An 18,289-nucleotide genomic window follows, 5' to 3' on the forward strand; every position below is an offset into this window, starting at 1 on the left:
ACCCATGTCACTGGTAGCATGAATTGTGCCTTAATTATACTGTAACAGTCTCATGACAGCCACAGGGGGAAAGAACCATTATCCTCACTTTATAAAAGGGAGAAGTGAAGCTCTCAGGGGTTACAGAACTTCTCCAAGGTAAGATCAGTAAGCTGCACATCTGGAGCTCAGACTTGAGTCTCTCGACTCCCTGCTTCAACCCTGCTCAACACAAGATCTTGTCATTCCAGCAACACTGCATATTGCGAGCACAGAAGAAACCAAGGGAGACGTGATTTTCCTGCCATCAGAGAAGCTATGATCCAGTAGCACTCACCGGAAAGAACTGTAAACTAAGTAAACTCACAGCAAAGCCTCAGCTTGTTTTTTTGTTTGTTTGTTTGTTTGTTTGTTTGTTTGTTTCACCTAGGAACTTTCTGAGCTCACAGCTGATTATTCTTTTCTTATTATGTAACATAAAACTGTGTGTGCATGCATGTGTGGGCATGTGTGTGCGTGGATGCATGTTCATTGTATATATAGGTCAAAGGATAACCTCGTGTGTCCTTTTTGAGGTGCCACTCCACCTTGTTCTTTGAAACAGGGTTTCTCACTCTCCTGGAGCTCCCTGGGCAAGCTATCCCTCCAGAGATCTGCCTTTCTGTACCTCCCCAGTGCTAGGACTACAAGCATGCACAGGATCATACCCAAGGTTTCTTTCCACACAGGTTTTGATGATCAAACTCATGTCTTCATGCTTGTGCAGCAAGCACTTTACCAACTGAGCTACCACCCTAGCTCCTACAACAACAGTGGTTCTCAGCCTACGGGTTGTGACCCCCTGGGATTGAATGAAACTTTCACAGGGGTCCCCTAACACCATCAAAACACACAGATAGTTACATTAAAATTCATAACAGTAGAAAATACAGTTATAAAATAGCAGTGAAAGTAATTTATGGTTAGGAGTCACCACAACATGAGAAACTGTACTAAAGAGTCACAAGGAAGATTGAAAGCCACTGCCCTACAACATAAAACTTTTAAATTCTATGGGGCTGGAGTGATGGCTCAGTGGTTAAAAGCACTGGCTGCTCTTATAGAGGACCTGGGTTTGATTCCTAGCACCCACACAGTGGCTTAAAACAGTCTGTAACTCTAATAACAGGGATCCAACCTCTTCTTCTGACCTCTTGGGGCACCAGGAATGCATGTGCACAGACATGTATGCAAGTAAAATACCCATACACATAAAATAATATAAAATGACAAAAATGTGTCTTTAATTTTTTTTTCAACACAGGGTTTCTCTGTGTAGCTTTGTGGTCCAGGCTGGCCTCAAATTCACAGAGATCCACCTGCTTCTGCCTCCTGAGTGCTGGGATTAAAGGCATGTACCACCGGTGCCTGGTTATCTTTAAATTTCTTTAATTACTATATTTCTATAAGTGTATTACATAATGTCTTTTGTTATAAACATTTTTACTATAAAAATTGTGATATATTTGTGGAGGAAGAAAGTATAAACATTTTCAAATTGACTACTGGTTACTTCGCTGTACCCTTACAACAATCCAGGTACACAAGGAAAGTACAATTTTTACATGTGAAAAACTTAAAATGAACAAGTAAGCCACATCAGCTCCTGGTCCTTAGGATATCAGAACGTTTCCAGGTTATTACTGTATTTGCTGAGAGAACTGCAGTTTGATAGTATGAATTCTGCTAGTGGCATTAACTCTTTTTTTTTTTTTTTTTTTTTTTTTTTTTTTGGTTTTTCAAGACAAGGTTTCTCTGTGGCTTTGGAGGCTGTCCTGGAACTAGCTCTTGTAGACCAGACTGGACTCAAACTCAAAGAGATCCTCTGCCTCTGCTCCCCCCCACACACCCAGTGCTGGGATTAAAGGCGTGCGCCACCAACGCCCGGCTGGCATTAACTCTTAAAGGGAGAAAGACATAGTAGTAGAAACAAAAAACTCCCAAAGGTCTCTTACCTCTCCAATGTTATAACCACTGTAGAGGGCAGCTAGATATCCACCCACAAAAGCACCACCAGGGAGCAGATACAGATAATTGTATTCTGGGGGATCTGTGGGTCGCTTAAACATGTCCAGCATTCTCTGAGTTACCAGAAAGCCACCTTATCAAAGCAAGAGAAATACAAACAGCAAAAGGAATCACATAGGACAGCATGACTCTTTTCCATATGCTACAATCTCTTTACTAGGTAAACCTTTATTGCCAACCATCACAAAGTGACAACTGTTATTTCAAGTAATATCTTTGACCCTCAAAAACAAAAATTATTCTATTATTATCAAAGCCAGTTCCCTTAGGATGGAAGAAGCATGGGGAACCCTCAATACAGTTAAGAACAAAACTTGCTATCAGAATGCAGGGCCAACGGTTTCTGCATGACTAAAAGCAAATAGCCATTTAAAAGCTTGAAAATACAAAGGATCAAAAGTCAGTGTTATTCTCTGATAGGTTACTCTGTTTGTCAAACTCTGTAACAAATGATAAAGGGAAAAAATACTGCATCAACAGACACCAGGTTTCTTGGACACATTAAGGAATTTTTAGCTATAAACTAGCATCAAATGAGTGTCATACATGAGTGATGTGCTAGCCTTTCCGTTTTCAGGAACAAACAAAGTGTGATAAGGCAAAAGACTAACATTTTATCCACAGCTGTACTTATTCAGAGATGTCACGGTGATAGCAGAAGTCAACATAATTCAAGGCTATGCATTCCACGGCTTTCCAGTTAGCTTCTAGCAAGACTCATTACGCGGTTGAGGGTATGGACGGATTGGTTCTTTATCAATACAGTTTCTAACTATTACAGATAGGCAAAATATTTGACTTTCCTTCAAAAGGAACATTAGTGGTCTGAGAGAAGTCATTTTTAAAGGTACAGTTAAATGCTTAAACTCAGAAAGTCTACTTTGCCTGACTTGGTATGTGCTTCCCATGTCACCAAAAACAGCAGTTTGAGCTCTTTCTTCTTCTCCTACCTGCAATGTTGACTGATGATATGAATGTAGAAAGAGCAGCAAGACACTGTGGAGTTGTGGAAGGATAAAAATGTCCTCCCATCAATGCCAACCCACCAACTGCAGTCAAACCTAGAAAGAAAACATCAATGTGATGAATAAGTACAGTGCCCTCTCCAAATCCAACATTATAACTGAAATATCAAAAGACAAGACAGCCTTCTTAGATCTCCATTAAAATGGTAAGAACAAGAGCAATCTTCCTGATCAAAACTGTTGGCAATACACCTGTGCATCTTTCTTACTTGAAGAACTATTGTGGACAAAGTCTAGCAAGCCTTGCATCCTTTGGCATAAGGATATCCCCTTCAACTTCCTACCTGTGTTCTCATCAAGGTAAGTCATCAATGTCACTAGAGCACTGCTTAGAGGGAAATGTGACTGTGAATGGATAACTTGCAACCAAACTACAGGGAGCCAATCATGATCTACGGGTATTGATCAGGTTGCTACCAATTTGAGCTTTTCTGGTATGTGGCACTTTTTGAAACTGAATGTGCCCCCTGCAGAAATCCTAGGAGCTATGCCTGGGACATTCCAAGAGATAATCATGTGCTCATTCACACTGGCTACTCAGATGGTTCCCATTCCCTCACATCTAAGCTGCTACTGGAGGTCAAAGAGAGGAGCTCCTTGCAGCCGTGAGTACTGATATGAAAACTCTCACCAAAGAAAGATGCCTGGTACCATTTCCTAGCAAACTGGTTCCTTGTCCCTAACCAACATGGTCAACCCAAACCATACAAAGTATACTAGAGCCTAGTAGATTGAATATTTAGTTGATTCTAAGAAGAGACCCTAGAGGGTGTTGCAACTGATTCTGTGAAACACACTTTGGTTTTTAAATTTCATCAATGGAATCGTTTCCTTAAATTACATGATAATTGGAAGAAATATTAAAGGATCCACACAGTTGGAAATGGGAACACAGGAAGGGCTAACAGTCTAAATGTCATCCTACTTGACAAGCCCACTTACCCTTGGGATTCCCCAAACCATTACAATAGCTACAGTAGACACCAGGAGTCAAGATTTGAAAAATAGACTTTATAAAGTTCATTGGGACTACTCCTAGAGCTGAGAAGCCTATGACAGACAACCAAAGATGCAAAGAACAAACCTGAGATCGCATTTGTCACAGACATCAGTGGTGAGTGGAGAGCAGGGGTCACTCCCCATACAGTGTGGTAACCAATAATGCCAGCCAAGCCAAAAGTGGTCACCATCTGAGAAAAGGCTAGATTGGGGGCCACAATGCCCAAACCCAGCATCCCAGTGAGACCTAGAGGAAGAGAGAAAAAGTGAGATGGCCTGCAATGACCATACACACACACACACACACACACACACACACACACACACACACACACACAATAGAATAGTCAGTGTTTTAAATTCTATCCCCCTTGCCAATAATCAGCAGGTTATTAAGACATTTGACCATTAAGATGCAAGGGAGATTATGGACAAAATCTACCTTACCTGACCACTCCCCCAAAATGAAATTGCAAAGCTCTAGTAATATTTATGAGTCACCTTCATAACAATTTGCACATTTCCCTGTGCCTAACTTTGTCCTCTTCTCTGTCTTAACATCTTCTGACAGTGTCACATGTGTTTATACATGCATTTTCAGACCAAAGTGACAGGCCGACAGAAGAGCTACAAAGCACTTTCGGCTCAGGCAGGATATAACCTTTATGAGACAGGACTTTTATGAGGCCAATTTTATGTCACTCTGAGTTGTGGCTGAGCAAGAGAGGTTTTCAAAGACCAGGAAGGATTTCATTCACTCCAGCGCCTCCCTGAAACATATGGCTTCCACCCACCCAGGAGAGAAATTTTGCAATTGCTCCTGAATCTGGACTGAACTGCTGGCCAGGGCAGTCAGCTCCAACCTCAACACCAAGTCAGCAAACAGTTTTACAAAGAAAAAAGGGGAAAAAACCTACAAATTAAATTAAGAATGTGCAGAATATAAACAGTCAGCTCTGAACATACATCTTTAATTATCGCCTTCCTTAATAACAAACATGTGGATGGCTGTTCTGCAACCAAAGAAAGGGTTACCTAGTGGTCAGTAAGAACAGAGACACTGAGCTGTTGGGGAGCTGGAAGGACCCTTTCCTGAATAAGGGGCCTTGATTTCTCAGCAAGAACTATTGCTTTATTAGTGACATGGCTGAAGAAACAGCTATAAGTGGGCATTCAGTTTGCCTTAAGTTGACTCTTCTTAATGTAGATTTCCTTGTTCATATTCAGTATCTCAAAAGTTCTAACACATGGCTTGTCAAATCTCTGGAGATTCAGATAAATGCTTTGGCTTTCCAGTTTCTGATAAGACACTCTATATAGGGTTATGATTAGTCATGTTTTCTTAAGTCAGATTGCCTAATTCAAATCCTCACTCTGATGCTTGCTAGTGCCTGATCTTAGACATGTTATATTCCTCTCTCTGTTTCAATGTTGTCATCCATAATATTATTAACCCTCCATGTCTTTCTCTCAAAAGAAGAAGATGATAACATCCCACATCACTGAGTTGCTATAAGGCGTAAGTGAGCTAAGGTATATGAAGCATGTAGCACAATGACTGGTACTCATTAAATGCTAGCCTATTCCTATCACAATAGTGAAAAATTACTAACTCAGCAAAACCCACAGTGCCTCCCAATGGACAAAGACACAAACACCACCACATAGAGAAAGGTTTTCTTATCAACTCTAATTACTGAGCAGAATAGAATGCCTTGCCTCAATAAACATGACAGAAACCTCAAAAAGTAAGTTGTCACATATTCCCTGCTCCATTTCTTTCTGCATCTCAAAGAGAACTGGAAGTTCACAGTCCTGCTTAGAAAACACCCCACAAGCAATGCAATCATCTTACTCTTTTTTTTTTTTTTTTTTTTTTTTACAAGTGAGTGCAAGCAGGGACACTGCCCCATCTCCTCACAATATGCACCCAGCAGAAGCTTCTCAGTCTTCTTGCTGAGTCTTGCTCTTTATTCAAGGGGAGTTACACATTTAGCTTTAAGACATCTGGGCTCACATGGGAATCCGGGGAATGCTGAGCCTACAAGAATCCTGTGTGCCTGCTGCTGCTGCCTTAATTCGTTATAGTTTGCTTGTGTTTTGTTTTTGCTTTGACACTAAGCAGATCTAAACACACTTCATTCCTTCTATGAGGAAGAAAGAAATTTCCAATCAAATACCCATATTTTAGCCCCTCACAATACATAGCTAGAAAGAATATGTCTCACTGTTTTACAGTAACACTTTAGTGATTTCAAAAGAATGACTCTTAAAATAAAAAAACTTGTGGTCAGTTATAAAGAAGTCAGAATTAAAATATTAAAGTTTCTTAGTAGGTAACTTAGAATGTTAGTCTAATATTCAAGGCTACCCCCTTGCCTCATATTATTTATAATTCAAACAAGCGTTTGGTTTCCCAGTCTTACCCAATTATACAGATAGCCACAACTAGTGTTTTACAAAGCACAAAAAGATCTTGAATAGATTTACATAGTTCAACATCACCACACTCTGACACCATTACTCAACAGCTTATATAGGTAATATTGATGACTATATTGAAGATGTTTTCTGTAAAATGTATTAATACCCTATGTTATTTCATATGCCTTCACTCCAGTATTTAACACAGTGCCCCTGTTATTTTGGGCAATCAATGCAATCTCTAAGTCCACAGAGGAGGGACAGGTAACATAGGATAAAGTCATACCTATCAGGCCCAGTATAATAGGATCCAAAAAATATCAACAGTATTCCACTAACTAATCATGACAATTAACATACTACATACAAAACTCAGTGCTAAGTCTTAATAAATGCTATCCTCCAAAGGGGTCAAGACCATGCTAGGGAAATCCACAGAAACAGCTGACCTAAGCAAGTGGGAGCTCACGGAACCCAGTCTGACAGCTGGGAAACCAGCATAGGACCAAACCAGGCCCCTTGAATGTGGGTGTCAGTTGGGGGAGGGGGGGTTTGGACACTCTATGGGGCCATCCCTAGTGCATGAACTGGCTTTTTGGAGCCTATTCCCTATGGAGGAATACTTTCTCAGCCTAGATACATGGAGGAGGGCCTAGGCCCTGCTCTAAATGATGTGACAGACTTTGATGATCCCTCATGGGAGACCTCACCCTTCCTGGGGAGTGAATGGGGGATGGGATGGGGAGTTGGTGGGGGGCATGGGGAGATGGGAGGGAGATGGAATTGAGATTGGTATGTAAAATAAGATTGTTTAATTTAAATAAAAAAGAAAATAGAGAATAAATAAATAAACAAACAGATGCTATCCTCACCTGCTGCATACACGGATGCTGTGGTCAGTGTCTTCGTGTATACTGAAACAGTGCCTGCTTTCTCTGCGTCCAGTTCAGCCACTGTCTTCTGTTTCACTGGGGCTTCTTCGGGGATATTTTTTGGTGTGGGAGCTGGGAAAATCACATTGCCATCCTAACAAATATTAGAAAACATTTTCAAAGTCAAAATAACTTACAGAAGGTGGCTTACTCTGAAAAAAAAACTTTCATGTAAATATAATTTAATGTATATTAATGTATATGTGTAATAATGTAAGTTCATATAATTTACAAAATCGGTATGTAAGAGTATAGTATTAGTGTTATACATATATAATTTTTATATCTCTGGGGCACATATAAAAGAATTCTGATCAAACCCTGCAAAGTAAGTGCATGAGAGAATAGTTCATTTTTACTTTATTAAATTTGTTTCTGTTTTTCAAAAGTGATATATATTTTTCAGTGCTCATGCATACTTGAGTCTTTGAAATACTTCCCTTAAATCATTCTCTATTTTTAAACAAATTCAATTGGCATACCAATGTTTTACTACAATATATCTCTATTCCAAAACGGGGTTCCTCTATGAACAGAAACCTTAAATCCAAGTTACATTAAAAACACAGGAGGAGGGGAATGGCCTACCTTCATCACCACTGTTCCTCGAATGACATGACTCATTGTACCAAAGTCAAAATCATCCTTCACTTCAAAATAAAAGTTATCCTTGTCAGGGCTGATGGCCTTAAGGAGTTTGGTGATGTTGTTGGAGTATAGAGTGCTGGCCTGAGTGGCCATCCGGCTAGGAAGGTCCGTGTAGCCAATATGAGTAATTCCCTACATGAAAAAGGATATTGTCACAAAAGTAAGTCCCCTACAATCTCACTCACAGTTGAAGCTCGGTTTACAGAGTACATATCTTTGTAGATATACACATATATACTTTCAAACACAAATACACATTTCAAAGTGAGCTTTAATTATGTCCATTTTTTAAATCTTTTCCCAGGATTTTTTTTTAAACTTTCTGACTTCACTTTCTACAAATACTTAAGAGGAATAAACCGCTCTTACAGAAAACTTGGGGTACAGCTTGTGGAAGAGAACTTGCCTAGCATGCATGAAGCCCTGGGTTTGAGCACCAGCACTGTAAGAAAATTTAAAAGCGGGGGGGGGGGGGGGGGGGGGAGGACAGTAAACCCTCAATTTGGGACTGGGGCTAGGACCCAGGAAGCCTTGGGACAAGGAGTATGTAGCCAATACAATTCAAAGACATTGTATCTGTGTATTACATTCTCAAAGAATTGGGAAAAATATTTTTTTAAACCTCACAAATCACTAGATACCAGAATCGACAGGCAGAAGACATTTTCTCGGTATACCTTATGAACATAAAGTTCTCCGGGCTTAGTGGTCTCAAAGTTTCCGCCAGCCTCAGCAGCTAGGTCCACAACAACTGAACCTTCCTTCATTGATTCAATCATTTCCTTACTAAACAAAACAGGAGCTTTTTTACCTGATGAAATCAAAGAAAACAGCACAAATTAGGATATGCTTCTCATTGCTTCAGTGTGCTCTGTGCGTTCAAGGCTTGGTTATGTGAAAAGTCAATTCTTTACAGGATACACCTAAGACTAGAGCATAAACGAGACCAGTCATCCACTTCGGGAAAGATATACGTGTGGGCTGCAAAGAGGGCACCATTCAGTTGGCAAGCAAACCTGGCCAAATGCTTGCCCTGAGTTATGTCAGCCATGCTTTTCCCAGCTGGCTTGCATCTAGGACCATTTACAGAGAGGTTTTACTTGTTTAAAAAGAATACGTAAAATAAGCCATTATGGAAACTATGTCCACCCAAGCTGAACAATTCGCAAAGGTCATACATGTCAAGAGTACATTCAGTACTAATTTATGAATTACAAAATAGGCTATTTCCATTCCTTTTAGCAAATGTCACCAGATTTTCCAAATCATTACCCACCTTAATTTAACACAGGATAGCGACTAGAAGAGACCAGAAAGTGCCATGAAATAAACACTGTAGCACTGCACGGCTCCAAAGAGTTGGGAAGCATGCCTGTACTTCCATCCCCAACTACTGATCCTGTGAAGTCAGCCCTCTCTATACCTGGTGCTGGGAGTGCAGAGGTAAACAAACAGCAGCATTCCCTTTTCTCGTGAGACACATTCTGCTTATGTGCTATCTCACAGTTTAAATTTACAAGGTGCTTTAGGAGGCTCACTAGTTCCTACAATGAGATAAAGTCCCAACAAATACCTGAGCCAATACAAGGTCGGTAGACTAAAAGCTGGGCACCAACAGCCTCATTTCTACCCCTACTTTTTATTTTCAATTAGTAAATATGCAGTCTGTTTTTTATACTGACGTCAAACAAACATTACATTTGCATTAAAATCTTCTCACATTAAAATTATCAAGCCACTTGACTGAGATTCATACAATTCCAAAAGGAAAAAATAATATTTAGTTGCAATGCACATGAAAACAATTATAAAGATATGTGTGGGTGTTTGGTGTTACCTCAGTCTTTTTGGTACAAACTTTGTACAAGATAGAGTCCAAATCCTGATTCCCAAAGGCTTTTCTCCCCGGGTGCACAGTTCTTTCTAACATCCCCACTGGTTGCTTCTCTTCTGGGCCATCCACTTCAGCAACACTGGATCAGCTACCATAAGATCCCTTAAATGACATGGTTCTCTCTTCCAAGTCCCCATAAATAAACAAGAATCAAGAAGCATTTTCTCCCAGTCAACAGCCTGGTAGCTTCAGTGTTTTTTTCTTGTTTGTTTGTTTTTTGTTTTTTGTTTTGTTTTTTTTTAACTCCTTGGCAGTCTTCCTTCCCCCTACTCTACTCAAGTAGTAAACAAAGGCACCTTGGATATTTTCCTGAACCTTGAGAATCTGAGAAGGAAAACCATATATATCCAGAACTTTTCCCATAAGAAAACCAATACTTCTCAGCTCCCCGGAGATTGGTAACTGAATCGAGGTAGCCGCATCCACACAAAGGCAAATCTAAAGTGCTAGCCTATACTTTCCAGATGTGTACTGTCATCGCCATCCCACCCTTTTATGCAGAGCTGCTGCTTAAACTGGCCACATTCTTGTTGTAGCTTTTACTCCCACCTTATTTATACCCTCCAGACTTGGGCCCACGAGGCCTCAAACAACCATTTAAATGCAGGATGGTCCCCTCTGGCTTCTGACTAACACTGAATAAATCCCCCAACTAATGATGCCACAAATTTTATTTGGCAACTAACTAATTTGTTCTGCTACAGTAATGCTAGATTTCTTTTATGTTTGTCTATATCTGACAAAAAAAAGTTTAAGTGTAATTGTGGATGGGGGTAGGGAGTATTCGAATGCCAGGGTGTACAAATGGAAGTCTAAGGACAGCTGTGGGAGTCAGTTCTCGCTTTCTATTGTGTGAGTCCCAGGGATCAAAACCAGGTCATCAGATTTGGTGGCAAGTACTCTTACCCCCTGATACATCTCACCAACTCTGCTATGTGCTTTTGACTTGGAAGTATGTCTTGTTTGTTTGTGTTTGGTTTGGGTTTTGGTCTTTTAGGGTGTTTGTTGGTGCTAGAGGCTGAATCTATGGCCTCAAGCATATTAAACAATTGGTTGACCTCTGTAACTATATTTCTAACCCAAATTTCATCTTTTTAAAATATACCTCAGTGGCTTATCTATAACTTAAGTTGTATTTGGGGGAAGGAGGAGGTGATTTGGGAGAAGGTCTCCTATAGCCCAGGCTGATCTTAAAGGCACTATGTAGCTAGAGCTGGCCTTGAACCTCTGATCATGCCACCTCTGCTGTACGAGTATTTGTGTCCCCATACCTGGCTAGATCAAATGGTTCTAGCGATACCCTATGGTCTTTACACTAAGTATTCAATGTGAAGTAATATACTATTATCTCAAAAATGACTGAATTTTAGAACAATAATAAAAAACAGACGATCTAAGTTATGTCAAGACACCAATGTGCAAAGGTGTCTTTTGAAGGCTGTGTCAGCTGTGACCAAATTTAACATATAAAGGTTGAATAAATAAAATGAGAGAAGATGGATTAAGGAGTCCAGAAATTTAGGCCATGTGATGTCTTGCTCAGTGGCAGTTTTCAAGTTCCGTTGCTGGTCATATTTTTAAAGCACATAACAGAATATGTATATTTAAATACATATACCTGCACTTGGGAGGCAGAGGCAGGCAGATCTCTGTGAGTTGGAGGTCAGCCTGGTCTCCAGAGCAAGTGCTAGGATAGGCTCCAAAGCTACACAGAGAAACCCTGTCTCGAAAAACCAAAAAAAAAAAAATAATAATAATACATATACCTATTTTATATGTGCATATGTAAGTTATCCATAGACTATATACCCTGTAATAAATTCAGTCATATAGCTTTTGCCAGTATCAGAGTATTATTTATTAAGTAGTAAAACTAATTTATTTTCTTGTCTGTACTTTTGCTTATCTCCCAAGTGTCCTAATTTTAAAATTAAGAAATCTCAATAAGGGCTGGGGGGAGGGGGTAACAATGAAGGACAGCAGCACAGCTGCCTGCAAGCACTCACATGTGGATTAACTTTTTTTTTTTTATTCTGGAAACTTCGAAAATGAAAATTAAAAACAGAAGGGGAAAGAATATAGCCAAAAGAGAAGCAGGAGAGTGAACAGTGTTCCAAATGAGAGAGCCTCAAAAGAATAGTCAAGAGAGAGAAAACCGGGAAGGAGATTTCAACATAGGATTTTAGTGTAATGGTCTAATAGGATAAAAATGTAACTGCATGGTAAATCAAAACATGAAGGAAGGACAGGGCAATGAATGGTTTAGATAGGTCTGGGGGCAAGCTTTCTATTCAAACTGAACTTAGTATTTCTAACTGGTCCAGGTAGGTTAAAATTAATTGTAAGAGAACTGACCCAGAAAGAGAAAGAGGAAAGTGAAACACTTTAGAATCTTTTTCTAGTCTGTGGACTTAAAATGGGATTTCCTAAACTTAAAACAATAAGGAAAATTACAAAAGACACAAGCCAGCTTAAATAATTCCAACTCTATGAGCATCTGGATGCTTTTTTCTTTTCTTTTTTTCTTTTTTTTTTTTTTTTTTTTTTTTTTTTTTTTTTTTTGGTTTTTTGAGACAGGGTTTCTCTGTGTAGCTTTGGAGCCTATCCTGGCACTCGCTCTGGAGACCATGCTGGCCTTGAACTCACAGAAATCTGCCTGCCTCTGCCTCCCAAGTGCTGGGATTAAAGGTGTGTGCCACCAATGCCTGGCAAAAGTTTATCTTTAAATGATGAGATTAGAGTGATATTTTTTATCCTTGTGCTTTTCTCTACAAGGTCTACGAATTACATTTTTCTAATCAGAAAAATGGAGGTCATCCATTTTTCTATGAATAAGCTAGAGAAAACAAACTTATTGCACAGGCATCCACATACAAATTCTAACATACATGTAATTGAGTGGGGGAAATGGTTTGATTCTTGTCTGTCACTTCAGCATAAACTAAATCAGAAAGTTCTAGGACAAAAAAAAAAAGTCAAAAATAGTCATTTCTCTGGAGGATGGAGCTAATAGAATAAAATCCATCAACTAAGCACAATAATGGGGGTCTGTTGACCAAGAAACACTGACATAACATGGATATACATACTGACATCTGGATGCTTAACACACACACACAAAGAAAAAAAAGTTTTGTTTTTTTTTTAAGGCCAGCAAGACAAACAAAGTAAGATCCTGTCTCAGATAAATAAAATTTGGGGGAAAACAAAAAGAAAGTAAATAAAAAATAATGTAATTCACAGAAATTAAAATGCAAAATAAAACATTTAGAGCTTAATAGAGGGTTAGAGAGATGACTCAGTGCTTAAGAGCACATATTATTCTTGCAGAGGACCCGAGTTTGATTCCCAGCACCCACATCAGGCAGCTCCCAACTGCCTCTAACTCCAGTTCCAAAGGATCCAGTGACCTCCTCCTACACAAGCACACACACACAAATAAAAATAACTGGAAAAAATTTTTTTAAAAATGGTTCTGAATCATTTTTTAAAAGACTTTTATAGTTAACTGGCAATATAAACAAATGATCAATTAAAAAATAGTAACTAATTTTTAACAAATATTTACCCCCAGGACAATTATGGAAATATTAAGTATAAAAAGTGAGAAATTGTTTTGGCTTCTCAAGTAAGAGCCTAAAGCAATATAAGAATGGAGATGGGAAAGAAAACAGATGGTAGAGAGCTAAGGATGGGTAATAAGGAGGTGGCTATAATCCAAATACATTATATGCACATATGGAAATGCACAGTTTACATAAGCTAATAAATAGAAAGTAGTGTGCTCTATATTTAGATGAAACAACTGGACAATCTCTTGATGAGATTATGGACAACAAAATCTCAAGAAAGCCGTTTGTTGGGTATGTGCAAATTAGGAAGACAAAGTACCGGAATTCATCCCCGTCATTAGTTTTACCTTAGATTTTGGAGAAGTAAATGAAAATGCAGACATAGCAATTACACAGATAATGTTATCAGAGTATTGTGTCATCTCTGCAGCACCACATGTTCTTTTTGTTTAAAAAAAAAATAAAAGTATTCCTGGATAATCAGTCAATTCATCACTTAAGTTAAGAACATGGTTTGATATTTATTACCAGCGATATTAGAATAAGTTAGGAGGAAAAAAACAATGGGCTGACCTATTTACGTACCATACCAACCCAAAAAGTGTGAACTGACTACAGAGCTGTGCTTAGAACAACCTGACAGAAGAAGGCGGAGACAAAGATGAGAATGGGAAAATGTACACAGACTTCACACCACGTAACAGTGACCTCCAACACCCACTGCAACACCTCTCAAATAGAAGATACAACAAAAAAAGGATAAAAGGCAAAACCAGAATTTCATATTTTCTAAGACGTAAATGCAGAAGAAAGCAGGGGACCTCATAAAAGCATGGGTAAGAGGTCTGGGAGAGAGACTGGGGGTTCTTGTTTTTTCAAGGTACCAGTGGGGCTTTCCCATTCTGAAGTCCAGGGTTCAAACTTAATTGTTTATCTAAAAAAAGATAGGATTTACAAACACCACCCATCTAAAGATCAATAAACAAATATTTAAAAAAAATAACAAGGAGAGAAGATCATTTACATTATTTCCTGGAAAGATACAAAGTGAGTGAAAGATTTAACACAATCTTCATGAAATGTTTTTTGGCCCTTCCTGGTTCAGAGACATTGAGTTCCTCCCTCTAGTAAAGCTACTCAGATCCTCTCTATTTGGGAGTTATTTCCATTCTTCTGCCAAGACCCCGGTAAGACATCTGCGCTGGCAGATGTGCATTCATTCACAGACTCAACTGGCAACCACTTGGTACCTGACCACAATAGGCCAAATATGGAAGGAAATAACTCATTTATATAACCCTTTTTAATGTTAAACTGCCTTAAATTTTAAATTGAGGCTTTTAAAATAGATTGAAAAACTATTTGGTCATGGATTCAGAGCTAACTAAGACGAGAGCCTGGACATTAGGGGTCCTTTCCCTGCTAGAAAAGCAGCAGGGTTCTAAAAGCACTCATCTGGTTGTAGCTCAGTGGTAGAGCACTTGTCTAGCACACATGAGGCCCTAGGTTCAATTCTCAGTTCCTAGTGCCCAAATAAATAAACACATAAACCATATGAAAATTTCAATTATGCCATTTTCTGTTCGATTAACTGTTGTGGGAGATGAACAAGAGTGTGTCAGGTTAGTGCACGGCTTCCTTGGAATGTCTGTGTCGCACCATAAATGTAACCGTACAGTCTATAAACAACCTGTTTTCTGATATAAGCATATTGGGCTGTAACTCATCTACATTGTGTTTGAATCACAGTCTTGTGGCACTCAGCCTGGACTCAAACACTGAACTGGTAATCCTCCTGCCTGTTTCCCGAGTGCTGGGGTTGCAGACATGAGACTACAAGATTATGCTCATCTGAAATTTATTTTTGAATGTTAGTGAACTTACAGAATTTTTTCATAATCATGATTTCCTCAGTAAGTTTATGCTGAGATTCAGGTTGAAAACACCAAAATTATAAGCTAATAGAAAAGTTGCTCATTTCTGAAAACAACTTCAAGACAGCTTACTGACATAGAGCAAAAGAATACATCTTTGGCTCCTCTGTAGCACTAAGTTCAAAAAGAGTGATTTCAGCTAAACTAAATAACAAACTATTTAACTGTTTACTGGGAAATCTTGGAATGTACCTCTCTGAATAAATGAAGGCAAATATGGTCATCTAAAGCCAGTAAATTCACAGAGGCTATCGTATTGGGAAAAGAATCAAATCCTCACAGGCAGGGAGGGAGCAGGGAGGGAAGGAAGGTGGGAGACAGGAGAAGATGAGGAGGGGGAAAGGAGGGAGAAAGAGAGAAGGAGGGGGGAGAGGATGAGGAGAGGAGTAGAAGGTAGGGGAGGGGTGAGGAATTAAGAAGCCCCTAAAACTATTAAGAACAAAAAGACTCTAAGATGAATGGATTAACCACAAGTTTTTATAATGATTCCAAAAAGCACAGAGAATTATTTACTGGAATTACTCAATGGCATGTAATCATGGGCAAATTCCTAACTTCCTGTCCTGTAAAGCATCAAATTAGAGGCTCAAAAAAAACTTTCTACGTTAACACAGCACAATAAATTTAACTCCATACTTACAGATGTGTAACATACATCATAGAACCTGTTCACCTAAAACCAAAACGGATTCCTCATCAACACATACTACAAAGGACAGTTTTAAATGCAATGGCATACTATGTGTTAACTAAACATAAAACTGAAAAACAGTAAAGAAAACAGTTCTATCATCAATCAGTGCTTTACACATTAAGAAACTTCAGTATAAACTGAGAGTGAGCAGAGTGGTGGTGGGGCACCCCTTTAGTCCCAGAACAAGAGAGGCAGAGACAGGTGGATCTCTGTGAGTTTGAGGCCAGCCTGATCTACAGAGTGAGTGCCAGAACAGGCTCCAAAGCTACACAGAGAAGCCCTGCTGTCTCATAAAACCAAACACCAAACAAATAAACTGGGTATGGTGGCATATGCTTGTAATCTTATCACTTGGCAGAGGAAGTCAGGAGGATCAGGGATTCAACCTAGTCATCAGCCACAGGGCAAAGTCAAGGCCAGCCTGCAGTATATGAGACCCTAGAAGAGGAGGGGGAGGAAGAAATACCCAGCATAACAAGAATTTTGCACTATCATGGTATGAATAGGAACTATCCTCTAGAGCTTTGCATAATTGGGGTTTGATTGCTAATGGGATGGGGCGGAGATGACTGGATCCTGAGGGCAATGATAAATAGATCAATCCCTTGGTAGATTCATAATATGATGACTTTTTGGGATTTGAGAGAGAAAGGGAGATGGGTAGACTTCTTGGAGAACGCACATCACTGAGGACAAGACTGCAGAGACAGCGTTCTCAGTCTCGCTGCCCTCTCTTCTCTCCTCCTCTCCTCCTTCCTGTCCACCATGATCAAAGCTACTTCATCACAGTTGGTGAGGGATGTGTGAGTATCCTCTCTTGGATTTGATATGTTGAATCCTAAGCCCCAGCAGTAACGATGAAACTTACTGAGTTTGGAGATAGGGTTGTTAAAGGTGTGATTGGATTAACCCTGGGCCTGAGCTTAACTTTATTGCTATCCTTAAAGAAGAAAAAAATTAAATATCAAAAGTGACACCAGCCAGGCGTTGGTGACGCATGCCTTTAATCCCAGCACTTGGGAGGCAGAGGCAGGCGGATCTCTGGGAGGGCAGCCTGATCTCCAGAGCGAGTGGCAGGATAGGCTCCAAAGCTACACAGAGAAACCCTGTCTCAAAAAAACCAAAAAAAAAAAAAAAAAAAAAAAAAAAAGTGACACCAGGGATGCATACACACAGAGGCCTAAGAAAGGAAGCCTTCTTCAACCAAGGAAAGCAATTTTGGAAAGACCAATCCTGCCCACAACTTGATCATAAATTTCTAGACCCCTGCCCACAAAGGGTGAAAAAATAAGTTTCTGTTTTATAAGCTACCCAGTCAGTTGTGCTTTGCTATGGAAGCCTTAACAAACCAAAATAATGTTACCTTATTCCTAGGCACACCACTAAACAAGAACTCATAGATTCCTTCACAGATGGCTCTGACCATGTGACTGGTCTTAGCAAAAAAAAAAAAAGTGGAAATAAGAGTGATGTGTGACACTTGCAGTGATACAGCATGAATTTGATGTGTGACACCACCCATGCACACTCCTCAAAACAGAGACCATGCCCAGAGGATCCTTCAGACTTTCATCGTGGTATAAGCAACACTTAGTCTGAATCCCCATGAGGTGGGAATGAGAACTACCACCTGTTAACGTTAAGTGTGCAAAAAAGTAGATTTCTACAAGAATCAAACAGTTTTACACTCTCGGATTAATGTGTTACAGCAATGATGGCAAACTGAGGGCCAGACCTCAACAAGAAAGAATGGGGCAGATGGAAGTGATCGGGAATTCAGAACTGCTGTGTCATAAGGATTAGACAGTAATGATAGGTCTTCCCTAGAAGTAGTCTCACCTCCCGAGCCTCAACTCAGGGACTGGCAGAGAGAGGAACGTTAACACTTCTCCATCTTGCAACATACTTTTGGAGAAATAACAGACCAAACCAGAATATAACTCTGTGGCAAAAATTTTCCTAACAGAACATTTGTTAAACACGGCTCAGCAATTCACAAAGTGTGTCAGACACACCCTAAGAAATCAAGACTGACAAATGGCAACAGAAAACTCCAGAATTCTGGCACCCTCCATATGATGACAAGTGGCCCTATCTGTGTTGAAAGCTACCAAGAGGTAT

At 39.6% G+C, this 18,289-nt stretch overlaps 1 protein-coding gene across 5 annotated transcripts in view; it reads right to left on the reverse strand.

The window, feature by feature from the left end:
• Positions 1–18,289, reverse strand: part of Nnt (nicotinamide nucleotide transhydrogenase) — a 102,134-nt gene that overhangs the window by 36,225 nt on the left and 47,620 nt on the right. For all 5 annotated transcript variants that reach the window (XM_027401410.2, XM_035440579.1, XM_027401408.2 and 2 more), the window contains 6 exons: positions 8,752–8,885; positions 8,015–8,206; positions 7,367–7,520; positions 4,156–4,317; positions 2,997–3,107; positions 1,974–2,119 (listed from right to left, as the gene is read on the reverse strand). In XM_027401410.2, coding sequence (XP_027257211.1) covers positions 1,974–2,119; positions 2,997–3,107; positions 4,156–4,317; positions 7,367–7,520; positions 8,015–8,206; positions 8,752–8,885 — 899 coding nt within the window. The remainder of the gene's footprint in view (positions 1–1,973; positions 2,120–2,996; positions 3,108–4,155; positions 4,318–7,366; positions 7,521–8,014; positions 8,207–8,751; positions 8,886–18,289) is intronic.

Source organism: Cricetulus griseus, chromosome 2, assembly GCF_003668045.3.
Source record: "Cricetulus griseus strain 17A/GY chromosome 2, alternate assembly CriGri-PICRH-1.0, whole genome shotgun sequence".
NCBI lineage: Eukaryota > Metazoa > Chordata > Mammalia > Rodentia > Cricetidae > Cricetulus > Cricetulus griseus.